Source organism: Indicator indicator, chromosome 1 (assembly GCF_027791375.1).
Source record: "Indicator indicator isolate 239-I01 chromosome 1, UM_Iind_1.1, whole genome shotgun sequence".
NCBI classification, from domain to species: Eukaryota; Metazoa; Chordata; class Aves; order Piciformes; family Indicatoridae; genus Indicator; species Indicator indicator.
In genome coordinates, this window is record NC_072010.1 from 70063112 (window position 1) to 70078046 (window position 14935).

The 14935-nt window shown below is 43.9% G+C and overlaps 1 protein-coding gene across 1 annotated transcript in view; it reads left to right on the forward strand.

Moving 5' to 3' along the window:
• Positions 1–2375: 2375 nt before the first annotated feature.
• TBC1D8 (TBC1 domain family member 8) overlaps positions 2376–14935 on the forward strand; it is a 52956-nt gene continuing 40396 nt past the window's right edge. Inside the window, exon 1 of the mRNA XM_054400178.1 lies at positions 2376–2502. Within this exon, the coding sequence (XP_054256153.1) occupies positions 2376–2502 (127 nt within the window). The remainder of the gene's footprint in view (positions 2503–14935) is intronic.

The window sequence follows — 14935 nt, forward strand, 5'->3', positions numbered from 1 at the left end:
TGCAGTTCACTATAGGAGGGAGGGGTGAGCATGGGCAACCTGTTTTGGTGACAGCCCATACATGTATCAGCTTCAACTATGAAGCTGTAAGCCTCAGAGCCTATCCTATAGCATTGCACAGTCTCCTAAGTATGTTCAAGCATTGACAGCCCCTCATTTCCCACAGTGTAGAATAAGAGGGTTCAGTAGCCTTGGCAGAAGGCCAGCCAAGCAGGAGGCCCAGACCACCATGGCTGCCTATTTCCTGCCCATGGAGCAATCATTCATTTTTGCACATGAGGAATCCATCTTCCTGAGTACCTCAGTGACATCCAGAATAAAAATTTTATTTATATATTTATAAAAATATATTTTTATTTATTTTATATATATATATATGAGAAATGGAAAAGATGAAGCCATGTGAAGTTGAAAGGCTTAGGGCTGGGAAGGCAGTCAGTAAAAGGCAAGAAAGGAATGTAAAGTTTTCCCTGTGACTGCCCCCTGCACCCTGTGCAGTCTGTCTCTGTCTCACAGATGCTGAGGATCTCTGCAGTTTGTGCCAGATGCTGTGTTCTAACATAGTCTGAGCAGCAGCTTCCCAGCCTTGTGCCATTTGGTGCTGAAAGACACATAGCATCATAAAGAACCCAAGCACAGTCATTTCAGAGCACATGTTAAGGGTGGCATAATGCCAGAAACCTCATTTTCTTTCAGTTCTTTCAAGTACACCTTGATTTCTTCTAAAGCTCTCTCTCTCCTGCCTACTAACCTTGAGTAGCTTCAAGCAATTAGGACAATCGTATCTTCACTATATCAGAGAACATATACAAAGGTGTATAATGTCTCACAGTATCTCACCTTTTGTCTAATCATCTATTAGATTTCTGTCTTCCTTGGTTATATTTACCTGTCTAGACCACCAGCTTTATAAAACTATTACAGGAGATTTCAGGAGATTCTCAGATCATCCAAATCCTGTTCAAATACTGGCTGTGGAAGTATCTAGTACACTGCTACTGAACTTTTAATATGACCATGGACCTGCTCAAGTTAGTCCAGAGGAGGGCAACAAAAATGATGAAGGGACAAGAGCACCTCCCTTATGGGAGCAGGCTGAGAGAGTTGGGGTTGTGCAGCCTGGAGAAGAGAAAGCTCTGGGGACACCTTGTAGCAGCTTTCCAGAATTTAAAGGAGGTCTGCAGGAAAGATGGAGAGGGGACTCTATCAGGGAGTGTAGTGACAGGATAAGGGATAACTGGTTTAGACTGTGTCCAGTTCTGGGCCCCAAGTTAAGAAGGATATTGAGATACTTGAGTGTGTCCAGAGAAGGACAACGAGGCTGGTGAGAGGCCTCCAACACAAACCCTATGAGGAGAGGCTGAAGGAGCTGGGGTTGTTTAGCCTGGAGAAGAGGAGGCTCAGGGGTGACCTCATTGCTGTCTACAGCTACCTGAAGGGAGGTTGTAGCCAGGAGGGGGTTGGTCTCTTCTCCCAGGCAGCCAGCACCAGAACAAGAGGACACAGTCCCAAGCTGGACCAGGGGGGGGTTTAGGCTTGAGGTGAGGAGAAAGTTCTTCACAGAGAGAGTTGTTAGACATTGGAATGTGCTGCCCAGGGAGGTGGTGGAGTCACCATCCCTGGAGGTGTTCAAGAGCAGATTGGACATGGCGCTTGGTGATATGGTTTAGTGGTCATGAGGTCTTGGGTGACAGGCTGGACTTTGATGATCCTTGAGGTCTTTTCCAACCTTCTTGATTCTGTGAAAGAGGGTAGATTCAGATTAGGTATTAGGATGAGAGACTTCACTGTACGGGTGGTGAGGCACTGAAACGGGTTGCTTAGGGAAGTTGTGGATATTTCCTCACCACCCGTGGGTGCTTGCACAGGCCGGAGGGACCTGGAGAGCTGATGCAGGCGCTACTCGCGGTAATAAGGCGGGTGACTTCCCCCGCACACAGCGTCTGCCGTCCAGCACCGGCCGGCGGGGGGAATACGCCAGGACCTCGGGATGCTGTGGGCACTCCGATCTCCTGGGTGTAGAACTCCTGGCGCATGGGACCCCCCAGACCCTGCGGCCAGAGCCCTCCCCGTAGAAGCGAGTCAGATGGCGGCAAGAACCAGATCGGAAGGCGGCAGCCTCCGCTGCATAAAGCCCCCGATTCCGGGGGAAGGGCGGCTCGCACCCAGGCTCCGCCTTTGGCCCCTCCCCGGCGGCCGGGCCCGCGCGGAGGGAGCCGGAGCCGGCGCCGCGCCGCTCAGCCCGCGGGGGGCGATGTGAGCGGGGCGGCAGGGGTGCGGTACGGTGCGGTACTCCACGGCACGGGTCAGGCGACCGGGATCAGGGGGCGGGAGGGGGGAAAACAGAGAGAAGGAGACACTCCGAGCCGGGGAAGATGTGGCTGAAGCCGGAGGAGGTACTGCTGAAAAACGCCCTCAAGCTATGGGTCACGCAGAAGAGCAGCGGCTACTTCATCCTACAGCGACGTCGGGGCCACGGAGACGGCGACGGCCGCTTCACGGGTACCTGGTGGCGCGGGGGTCTCGGCGGGGGTCCGGTCGGGTCGGACCGGGCAGGGCGGCGAGTTTCCCCTGCCTCTGCTTCTGCTCCACGGGAACTTGGTCGCGCCAGGGGAGATCCGGCAGTGGGGCGGGCTGCGGGAGGCGGGAGCGGCCTCTTTGTTCAGCCGGCGGCGGGGCCCCTTGCCGGGCCAGCATGGCTCGGCTCGATTCAGCACGGCTTGGGGGATAGCGCGATGCGGACGAGGGGCGCCGCTGGCTCGGGCCATCGCGGCTTCACCGCCGCGGGCGGTGCGGGGGCTGCTGCCGGCCGGGCCGTGCTGGCGGCCCTGGTACCCCGCCGAGTTGCCTCGGGAGCAGCTTCGTGCTTCTGTAGCCTTGAGCACCGCCGAAGCCAGTTTTATTTTTATTTCCCCTCTCTGCCCTCCCGCTGGCTTTTTTTAAACGTGACTTACGGCAAGCTCGGAGCCCGTAAGCCGTGGTGCGGAGGAGCCGCGCCGGTGCCCGCAGCCGGTGGAGTTGGCTGGAGACAGCCCGCTGCGGGCGGCCCCTCTCCATGCTGGGCTGCTTCTAGCCCGCGGGGTCGTGAGCATAGACCAGGCGGAGGCACCTGGGCTGGATGGTGAGAAGTGGAGGGGTCCCGGGCGCTGCTGCTGAACACCTGAGCTGAGCTGTGATCACCCTCCCACCAAGACCGGCCACGACCCGTGCTGGAGTTCACCCCTATTTTGTATAATGCGAGTCGTATCAATGCGTACGATACATAGATTACGGGGAGGGGGTTGGTAATTCACCGTTGTGGAAAAGTAAATTTTGACGTATTTGTATGGTACTGCAGCTGATGTGGCTGTAGATGAGGTACCTTCTTTCCATGTGGCACTCCAGGTGCGTGTATAGTGAATGATAGATACGAAGAAGGACCATGCTCTTCTACCCTCACAGCAGCATAGAGCTGTGAATAACTCCACTAAGAACATTGTACTTACTAGACTGCACTGATGTTGTAGAGTAACCAAGTAAAGAGATCAGGCCAAACTTTTGGTTCAGAGACATCAGCAACTGAATTCAAACAACCAATACTCTGGAAAAATAATGGAGCAGAACTTATATGGTCTTACTTAAAAGCAGATAAAACTGATCTGTGTGTTTTAAAAATCAGGATTTTTAACAGTGACATATGTTTGAAAGGATGCTCAGGTGTTTTCAAAGTCAGTATTTTCTATGCAGTTTAAGAAGCTGTATTACCACATTTGATATATATTTTATTAAAACCTTTTGCTCCTGAACCATTGACCCTTGACACTTAATAATACTGCTTTCTACATTATTTATTAAAAAAAATGAAAAAAGATTAGAGCTCATCATAGATGTGGAGTCATAAAGAGCATCAAACTTGTGGTTTGGTAGATCCCATGTTATCAATGTACTACTGGTGAAGTGCTAGCCCTGGTAAGGTTAATGGAAATTTTGCCAGCTAGTTAAACAACTATTTACCCTCATATTTTCCCCTGCCCCCTGTGTGGAAATCACAGGCCACTCTTTTATGAGTGTAAGGACGATGTGGATTAATTTTCAGAGTTAAAAATAGATGTTTACAGCTGCTTGAGTTAGGTCCAGGACAGTCATGAGGTTCAGATCCACAAATGTTAACTCCTCATGCCTGAGCTTTCCACGGCAGAAATGTGCAAACTTAAACCAAAAAAACTGCTTTTCTCCCTGGGTAAGTTTCAGGTGAATCATTTTGCTGAATCTACAGTGCATGGGCTTGCATAAATCTCTTCTCTCTGGCAAAGGAAAGCCACTCCTGACTCAGATGTTTTCCAAGGGAACCGTAAATTCTGACGGTCTCTTAAACCATTTGGAAATGTTTGTATTTAAAAGGGATTAGAAATTAAAATCCTATAACCAAAAAGCAAGTGTTGGTGAATTAGCTTAAATTTTTTTCATAGTTTTTACCTGGGACAAGTGAAATGGAGACCTGAACTGAGAAATGGTTGGGTTTTGCCAGTAACTGCTTGCTTTCAGTGTAAAGCTTGCCTGCTGATTTCTTGCTTTACATGACTGTAGAGACACTTTATTAGTACCTGCCTGTTCCAAACTGACAGATACCAGGGCAGTTAAGCATTACCATATTTCAGAGTATGGTCTACCAAAATGTAGAGCCATAAGTTAGAAGATTTTGTTTGTGTTATTGGGGAAGCAAAGCTTAACTGAGAACGATATCCATGTCTGTTTTCTCTTCAGTATCCCATGCAAATCACAGTTAAGTTTGATGGAAAGGGAGAAGTTCAGAGATGTGAAAATCCTGTACATGAAAGCAGGTGCTGTGGTAAAAGAGGATCTCATAGCAGCTCTGGTGAGGGGGAGGAGGTTGTGCATCCTCAGACTGTGTTGGACCTGTGTGGGATCAGCAGAAACAACCCCCATTTCGTATGTAGGCTGTAGATGGGGTGACAGACCACTCATGACATCATTTGTTTTAAACAGGGTGAAGGAGTGTGGTGCCTGAGCTGCCCATTTGCATGTTACTGCAACATGGAATTTGCACTGAACCTATGTGAGAACATCTCTTTTATGGCCCTGTTCTCATATTTGCATGCCTTTTTTTCCTCCAGGACACTTTTTTCTCCTTATCAGGTCATGTTATCCATTATGAAAGAGTAAGTTAGCACAGCTGGAGGGTGTATTTTGTGTGGATCTAATTCCTGAAGGATAGCCTAGAGAAGATCTCTCAAACAAAAGCGCTTTTCTTCCATATCTACGTTTCTTTCTTTGAGTACTGTGTTCCGGTCAGACTCAGAGCAGATGTTTGTAAGAGAGTGAATCTATTTACTACTGTTATTTAATTTGAGTCCTAGGGCGGTTACCAAGTGCAAGCTGGGCTTGCAAGCAGCGGTACTAAAAACTGATGGAGGCTGCGTTTAACTCTTCATTACCTGAGCAGTATCATTTTGGTTTCTGTTTTCGTGAGGGGTAGGCTTTTCAAGTAAATGCTTAACTTGCTACTTCTCCTGGATCCCTGCTTGAGAGCTCTGTTGGATCAGAGTCTTAGGGAAGAAATTGATAATGTTTTAGAAATACTTTGCAGAAACTGAATTATAATTTTTAAACTAATAACTAATTTTGAAACTAATTTAAAATTATAGATGGTTAAGAATTATTTGATCTCAGAAATTGATGTTGGTTCTGGAGCTTTTTTTGCCTAGTTGGAGACCTCTTTAGCTATCCATACAAAAAGGCTTGTGATATAGCCATGATCCACAGGTCAAAGGTGGTTGGATTTGGTACTTGCTGATATCTTTGGTTCTGAGGTTACATGTTAATAATAAGCCTGAGATGGTATCAGTATTCAAAAATACTGTCAAATCCCTTGTGGTAGAATAGTGTGAGATTGTTTAGGCTTTTCATTTTTATTAGGGGATGTTGAAAGCTTCATTCACCTTCCTGTTTGATTAGATTAGTTTTGTGCAGTTTGACATTCTGGGAGGTGTTGGGAACAATTTCATCATGAGCAGTGGACTGAGGGTAGTTTTTCACTCTTCCGAAGTGGCTAGCTTTGCAGTTGCTGCTTATGCAGTACTTCGCATTGTACGCTCTTAGTATATAAAAACCCACTTAGAATTCTTTTAAATACTTGTGAGTTTTTTCCTTTTATAAATAAGGTCAAGTAAAGCTTTCTTGTTTCAAGCAGCTTTTTGACTTTCTTTTTTTGTGACACATCTCTTTAACTTTTTTGCTTGAAGTAGATCAGTAAAAGCAGTTTTGTTTCTGTTTTACCCATGCTTTTAATTTAGGTATGATATTTCCTCCTGCTGTCCTTCCAGCCCCCATTTTCCAGCTCAATGCACTTTCCAAGCTGGATGTGGTCTTTTATTCTTTCAATTCGCAGAGGATGAACATTCTGAAAAGGAATTAATTTCTCCTTCAGCTCATATAAAACTTCAGAGTTCACAACTTTAAATATTTAAAGATAATACACTGGCAAAATAAAGCATATTTTGTGTATGAATCTGAGCCTTATTATTCCTTTAATAAGAGTAAATGTGGTAGGTATGATAAATAAAATTCCTTGAGCTATATGCCAGCAATTGCCGTAAACTCCCATGTTAGCATTTTATTTTTTCTTCTAAATAAAATTCTTGGATGGCGATAGCTTTCAAATTGATCTATAGAGCGCCTCTTAGCTATGAATGGAGATCTGACTAAGTTATATGATAAGAACTCTCTTATTTTCCCCTTGCCTGTGTTTTAATTTTTAATACATCCAGAAAATGGGTATTGATAACCTGTGTGTCCTTTTTCTGGAAATTGAAACAGCAAAAGATCTTTTGCTGCTTTGTCATACTTTACAGTTTAAACAGTGCTGTAATCATCATAAATACATCAGCTTTTAGTAGCCTTGCCCATCTCCCAAGGTCTGGGTAAATAATTTCTTAAGAGAGTCTATTTCAGAGAAGGGCAGTGAGGGGACCACAGAGGTTGAGAGTTCCTATGGCTCAGATGGGGAATCCATCTAGATTGCCTCTGTTCATTGTATTGTAGCAGAAGAGCTTCAAAAATACGGTAAAGACTTGGATTTTTAGTAGGGAATGCAAATGGATATCTGCATAAGCTTTTTTTTTTTTGAAACTTTTTGGAGGGATAAAAGGTCACATGAATAGAATATTAAAATATCTGTCCCAACATAGTCTTCAAAAGAGGTTGCGATTTCGTTTTAAAACATATCGAAGACACCAAAATGAGTTGCTAAAAGACTCAATCTGAGCACTAACTAAAAATACAAAAAAAACCAAACAAAAAAGCTTTTCTTTAAAATGCAGCAGGTTGAGGAGGGGAAGACACCACAACAGTGGTGTTAATAAAAGAGCTTGGTATGCTCACTGTCTGTATTCATGGGTTTGTTTTCCTAAGGAAGTGCTCACTCTGAAGCCTTGCACAAGGAGGGGGAAAATACAAATACTTTACTGAGAGCTTGGACTCTCATCAAAATGTTATCTAGCCTAGCCCACAACTGGAATTCAGATCGGCAGGTTTTTTTCCTCTTTTATTTTTTTCCCTCTGTATTTTACTGTAATTTTAAGGAGAATGCATGCTTCCAAACTGTGGAGGCCAAATGGCATGGGAAAAGGCAGGAAAATCACAGAATGGTTTGAGTTGGAAGGGCCCTTCAAAGATCATCCAGTCCAACCCTCCTTGCATAAACAGGGACATCTGTCACTAGGTAGGTTACCGAAAGACTTGTCCAGCCTAGACTCGAACATGCCCAGGGATGGGGCATCCACATCTGGGCAACCTGTTCCAGTGTCTCACCACCCTTATAGCAAAAAAAAAAAATATAAAATAATAGAGCATGTCTGTGCTGGCAGACTTTAGGTAACACTAGGTAGGGCTCTTTAGCATTATTTACAGCATCCACCAAAAATGAGACTTTTTTAACATTGTCCCAGGTAGTGCCCCCTGTCTAGGTAATTTGCAGGACAGCAGCAGCAGTTTATGTGTTCCACCTTCTCATCTGTTTTCAGGTGGAAACTAGTTTCAAGTTATTTTCACTTGTAACATGAGAATTGAAGCACTTGGTTCTGTGGCCTTCAATGCTTTAAAAATAGACTTGGCCTGACCTGGACTGGTGCAGAGGACTGAGATAAGCAGCTGTGAGAGCCCTATTGAAACAGCATGCCTGCCTGGGGAAGTGGCCCATGGGGAAGCAGGTTGAGGAGAAATAACCAGTGCCCCAGGACTGCGGTGCTCTTTCCACCATCCTGGGAGGGTGGGTGCACAGTTTGGCTCGCTTTTCCCAGAGTGGTCTTTTGCTCCTCACATGGTGGTCCAATACTGGAGCATCACACCCAGAGGTGCAGGAATCATGGGAGCTATGGGACACCAATCTCTGCAGTGAAATGTCCATTGTCCCCTCATTTTTCACATCCAGCCTCCTTGGAGTGCTGTGACTGAGAAATAATGATTAAATGATTTGTTTCAATTTGTTTCTACATGCTAGATTGAAAAAAAAAACAACAACAGAAATCAGTTTACTTGGTGGCAATGTTTGATATGGCAAAGCTTGTGCTGGAAGCAATGTAAGGGCTTCAATGCTAGTATTTCCCTGGGTGGATTAATGCTTGGAGCACTAGGTCTTTACGGAGAAATCTAATGTCTTTGCTTATCTTCAAATGTGGTGAGCACTTATCATTACAAAGGAAACAGTCTTCCTACAGCCCTTGGAGGAGTCCTCCTTAATCCTATTTGGCAAATACTTGCCCAAATAAGTTCCATGACTTTCTTTTCTGATGGAAGAACCCTGAAAAGAAATATTCTGTCATGGGTGCTGTATTGTATCAAAACCTGTATATACAATTGTACAGAATTCAGCAAAGGTGGTGTGGCTGACACAAAGCCAAGACTCTGAGTGGCTGCTGTTAGTGGCCTTGTGTAACTGACAGTGTTCTTATCCAGCCAAAAGGTAGATTTTAGGGCAGTCTGAGTGAAATAATCTGTTAAACAACTGAATTTTTGACATTTAGAGAATAAATCAAGATGGTATGAGAGGCCTAGAAATGTCTCCCGACATTTGTGCTGGGGTTCACCACTGACCAATAGTAACTTTATGCCTACTGTCCTGGCCTGTATCCTACTTTGATGTGGCTCAAAAGCTGCCACCCTAGCCTGTAACGACTGTTCCCTTTGGGATGAGTAGTGCTCTCGGGCTGGGCTGTAGGAGGTGAAGATAAAGGCAACAGTGGTTCTTGTATCTTAACTCCGAGTCTTGCCTTGGGCCAGCCACAGGGTTGTGACCAGCGGTTAGGGCTGCTGTGCTATGAGGCCAGGTGGAAGCCAGGCCCCATCCCACTCTTAGCAAGGACATTGCTCCTAGGGAGAGTTGCTATTTGCCACCACCTGAGGAGTGCCCTTTTGGCAGGCTGAGCTTTTCCTGGTCCATGTGAAAACCACTTTTCTCTTCCAGCTGAAGCACAGGGGCAGTGTGGGGCTGGGAGGCAGGGACATCCACCTGTCCCTCCCTGTGTTCTGCTGCCTGGTGGTGGGCTGCTGGTTCAACCAGTTTGCCTGCCTCCTCTACTGAAGCTAATTGCTGCCCGCCATGGCTATTGTGAGACTCTAATTGTTTGCAAACAATTCAGAGATGGAGGAAACTACAGGAAGAAGTTTAATTAGGTTTCAGGGTATGGAGTGCTGCTCTGCCTCAAAGAGCTGAGATTAATTATGTTTTGTTGAGGCTGCTAGTTCAATTTCAGGATTCCCAACTTTATGATATTCTGAATTGTTTGATTTGCTCTTTTCTCCCAGTTTGCATACCTGAGCAGTTTCAAGCACCTCTTGCAGCTCTTAAACCCTCCTTGCAAAACTACATCCACTGACAAGCAACCTGTACTGATAACTCCTTCTGTTTCCCAGAAAGACCTTTTGGGTAAAGTATTGGTTTTGTCAGATTGCTGCTTTTTCTTCCTGGGATTGTTTTTCTTTCAGACCTCAGCTTTCTGATGGAGGAACAGAAGTAGGGAGCAGCAGGGGAAAGAAGCAGTGAGCTCTCAAGGATGAATCCAGAAGCTTTATATGCTTCATGGGTTTGGACTGGAGTAAGACCCTGGCAGGATGTTGGGCTGTGGCTGCAATTATAAATCCCTCAATTTGGTGGTTTTGTCTTACAAAAATAACTTAGTATGTCTGAAGAAAAAAGAGTATTGAGTATTTAAAATAGGGTGTTGGTATGATACGAGTGAGCGTAGCCACCAACTGCTCTTCTGCATTGCCCTGCAGAGCATTTGCAGTCCCTGGAAACCATGGGATGCCACCACTTCCCTGCCTTTGGAAATGCTCAGATGCCTGTGGCTGAGAGACTTTGGAAGAGCTGAGCATCTTGGCAAACTGATTTGGGTCCAGACACTGTGGTGGTCCTTTGCTTGTTTTCTCAGAAGGACTTGATTTGGCATATATTCTTGAGGCAGTCCTTGTTCCACATCTGTCCAGCTGAGCTGGTCTCAGGTGCAAGGGGAATCTCAAGGTTTTTTTTTTCGGAGTAGACCAAAGAGAAGTGAAAGGACAGTTTTCTCTCTGCTCAGTCTTCTGCAGTGGTTGGTTTACTTGTGCAGTTGTTCCCCGGGATGCTGGAGACACAGGCTGGACTGTCTTTTCTGTGACCACTTTGGTCCTGGGAAAAGGTAGCATAACTGCTTGATTTGGGAGGTTCAGGGCTGCGGCACATGGGTGGGATGAAGTATCTCCTTGCGTGCATCTGGCCTTCTGCTCCCCAGGTTTTAAGAGTATTTATTTTAAAATAATTTCTTATCAACTAATTGCAAATACTGCATGTTATTGATCTTTGAAGTATATCAAACTTCACTTCGTGCTTTGCAATGATTTTATGAGTTTATGTTAAGTAAAAGACCATGGCTGTGGTCACCAGATGTCTTATTTAAAAACAAAGTAAAGCTACAAGGGTAACATCGATCATTATTGTGGTACTGCAGGCTGCCTTGTCTCTTAGCCTTACATTTGAGTATTTTTTAAATTATTTTTTTATTTTTATTTTTCCAAAAGAGCAATAGCATCTTAGGCCTTTTGCTTTCATGTTTTATCTTTTGAGGATTATATTAATTTATTTGTCCCAGACTCCTAAGTGATGAGTCCAAGTCCCTCTGCCTTGCAGCATGGCTTAGCTACTGAAATGACCACCCCTTTTATGGGAAGGCATTTGAGTAGTTCTGAAAAATTCCCCTTTAAGGCCTTTAAAATATAGTGGACTTTAGCAGAAAGGATCTTGCTTTATGTAGAAGGTACCTTAATTCATATGCTGTTGAGGCAGTCGTTAATTGTTAGTGCATTGGACTATTTCTTCACTATTGTCCTAAAGGATGGAAATAGTACACTTTTTTAGCTCTAGTTCTTAGTTTGAATTCAGCTTTAATCACTCTCTGCCCAGTCTCCAGCAACTTAAAAGAATTTTTGAGATACCGTGTGGATAATTAACACCCATCTGGGAAAGAAACCTGCATTCTTTAGTTTGAAAGATACAGTATGTTTAGTAGAAATTGGTGTTAGATTAACTTACTGTAAACATGTTCTTTTTCTACATTAGTTATGACTGTGACAGAGGGTAACTTGTAATAGGATCTTTTTTCTTTCTCTGTGTGTGAAAAGAGCCATGTCTTTAAAGACGAAGAGTGATGCACTTGCGATAGTTCATTTGAGAGCCTGGTCATTATAAAATGTCCTGGATTTTTTTTTTTTTCCTGTAAAGAAACACTCAACAAGTTCATTGCCCTGATTACATCCCATTTGCTTACAGATTGACCTCTGTCAAGGGGATACGCTCCCTACCTGATGCAGACTTTGACATGATTCCTTGCTACTTCTTATTTGTGGTGTTGTATCCATAGTATGCATATACATTTGATAAAAATGGATTAGCAATTAGAAGTACAACAGTCTTGTTTTACTTGGAGGTATTCCAGCTTTCAATATTGAAGCAACAAAATATGTACCAAAGTAGATTTTTTCAATGAAATAAAATATTCCAAGTAAAATACAGTTTTTATAGTGAATTTTCCAGATTTGTTTTATAGCTGAAAAAAATACAGATAGATGTTTACTGTACCTGAAATCCAGCTTACAGATAAAGTGGTCAAATTTACTGAGGAGAAGCATATAATTTTGGAAGATGCGTGTTTATCCACTTCTGTGTTTTCATCCATATTTTTAGAAGTAAATGTTACACCTGAAACTTGCATATGAATTTTAGTCTCGGAATATTCTTTCTGCATGAAGATACTTGTACTTTTTGAGGAGCCTGTGGTACTCAGCAGAAGGCTTCTCAAACCTACATCTGGAGCTTTCTGTAGTGCCATTACTGTATAGTGAATTACTTTTTCTAAAACACTTCTGCATCTTGGGAGATCAAAAAGCAAATGAGAAGTTGGTGAAGCGTTTTGTTAAAGGGAAAGAGGTACTCTGAATTACAAGTTCCTCCCAAAGATCTTGTCCCATATAGAGTGAAAAGGAAAAAAGAAAAGGTGGGAATTTTGGGAAGGAAACCAGTGTAGCAGTTCTTCTCTTTCCCTCCCTCTGCTTCTGTTTCCTTTTAATTTTTGTCTGTTCTGCAGCATAACTGCTCTGTCTTGCTGTTACCTGTGATATGGAAGAGATCTGCTGCATCCTAACTGAAAGCATTCTAATGCATTGGCATGTTTGCCAGAGACTCTTCATATAATTTATATGTACCTGAGAGGCAGAGAACCTTTTATTTTATAAACAAACCTTATTTTATAAGAGACCCTTCCATGAAACAAGCTGTTAGGACATAGACTGTTAAGAAACAAGGTGTTAGAAAGGTACTTGCTCCTGGGCTAGGTATTTTTCAAAGCATGTTTGAAAATCAGTGTGCTGTGTGATGTTTCTTGTTTGGTTGTTTTTTTCTTTTTTCTGTTCAGGGATTTTTAGGTTGTTTATTTTTTGATGCTTCAGTGAGAAGCATAAATATAAGTGTTATGATTTGAAAGTTACACTAAATGAGTATGAGGCAACCCACAGTGGAAAAAAAATTTCCTCTAGTTTTAGTAATTTTCATGCTATTTCCATTTCAACCAAATTATCAAATTAGGCCTGGATGTGTCTATTAGTGTGGAATATTTTCATGCTCCTTCAAGTGCATTCTTAGTAATTCCTTTTTAACCTTCTCTCTGCCTCTGTTAGTTTCTCTTTTTCATCACTTAAGCATCAACTTCCATGTGCAGCTAAACCACAGCAGAAGTAGGGGTACTAAACTACAGCCCTGGGATCCTGACAAACAAGGGTACTGCTCCATGTTTGGCAGGAGAAAACTAACAAGGTGAACAAAGGGACTGCTGCTTGGCTTGCAGCAGTGGTGCATAGCCTTGCTGAAGGTTGGGGCAAGACCCAAACACAGACATGGGACCCACAGTGGGTAGTTGCTGGACTTCAGCAGTACCTGCTTTGATTTCCCTCTGTTGTCCTTATGCTCCTTTTGGGGCAACCCCACCACAGACTTTTCTGGCAGAGGGGGGACAAGATGGTACCCTCTGTCAACCACAACTTTGGTTTAGGGTGATTTAGGCATGAGGTTCTTGTGCCCTTGTGAAGCTCTTGGAAGTGGGGGACAGGGTATTTAGACTTTATTCTGGCAGGTATCTTGATGACAACATTCTTTTTGTCTTTTCTTTGATTCCTAGTTCTGGCTCCTCCTCATTGTCCTTAATTAATATTTTAGTGATGGGTAGTTCAGCCAAAGGAGGTGATTTTTTTTTTTTTTTTGCACAGTTGAAGGAAGAAACTTTTTAATAGCTGGTAAGCAAAATGGAAATTGCAAGCAGAAGTAAACAGTGAGAAGAGGAATTGGTTTTTTGGTCAGTTATTCAGGAACAGAAAAAGGAATTAATTCTGCACAGGCTAAGAAGTAAAAACAAAGTTTTGCAGTTACTTCTGTGCTTTCATGCATTTTTTCTGCAAAAACCCCAAACAAAATGTAAAAGCACTTCACAAATCAAATGTTCATTAAGTGTTCTCTTTTGGCAGCACTTACTGTTAGTTGACTTCTTTCCATGACTTTAGTGAAATGAAAAAGAAATCTTTCTAAATCTCTCACCAGGGGAAAACATACACAGCATTTCTTAAATTTCTTAATTTTCTTTCTTGTAATGTCTTAAGACTTTTGAAATGTGAAAGTTAAACCCTATTTTTGTTGTGCATCATTTGATGCTATCTTCAACAAGACCAAGTGCAGGGTCCTGCATCTGGGTCAGGGCAATCCCAGCACCATATAGGCTGGGCAGTGACTGGCTTGACAGCAGCCCTGAAGAAAAGACTTGGGGGTGCTGATGGATGAGAAGCTCAGTACGAGCTGTCAGTGTGCACTTGCAGCCCAGAAAGCCAACCAGATCCTGGGCTGCATCAGGAGAAGTCTGGCCAGCAGGTCAAGGGAGGAGATTATCCCACTCTACACCACTCTGGTGAGACCCCACCTGGAGTACTGTGTCCAGTTCTGGAGCCTATTACAAGAAAGATATGGATGTGCTGGAAGGTGTCCAGAGAAGGGCCACCAGGATGATCAGAGGGCTGGAGCACCTCTCCTGTGAGGACAGGCTGAGAGAGTTGGGGATGTTCAGTCTAGAGAAGAGAAGGCTCTGAGAAGGCCTTATTGTGGCCTTCCAGTATCTGAAGGGAGCCTACAAGAAAGTTGGGGAGGGACTTTTTAGGGTGTCAGGTAGTGATAGGAGGAGGGGGAATGGATCCAAGCTAGAGAAGGGTAGATTTAGATTAGCTGTTAGGAAGAAGTTCCTTACCATAAGGGTGGTGAGACACTGGAACAGGTTACCCAGGGAGGTGGTGGAAGCCCCAATCCTGGATGGTTTTAAGGCCAGGCTGGACGTGGATCTGGGCAACCAGATCTATTGGAGGGTGTCCCTGC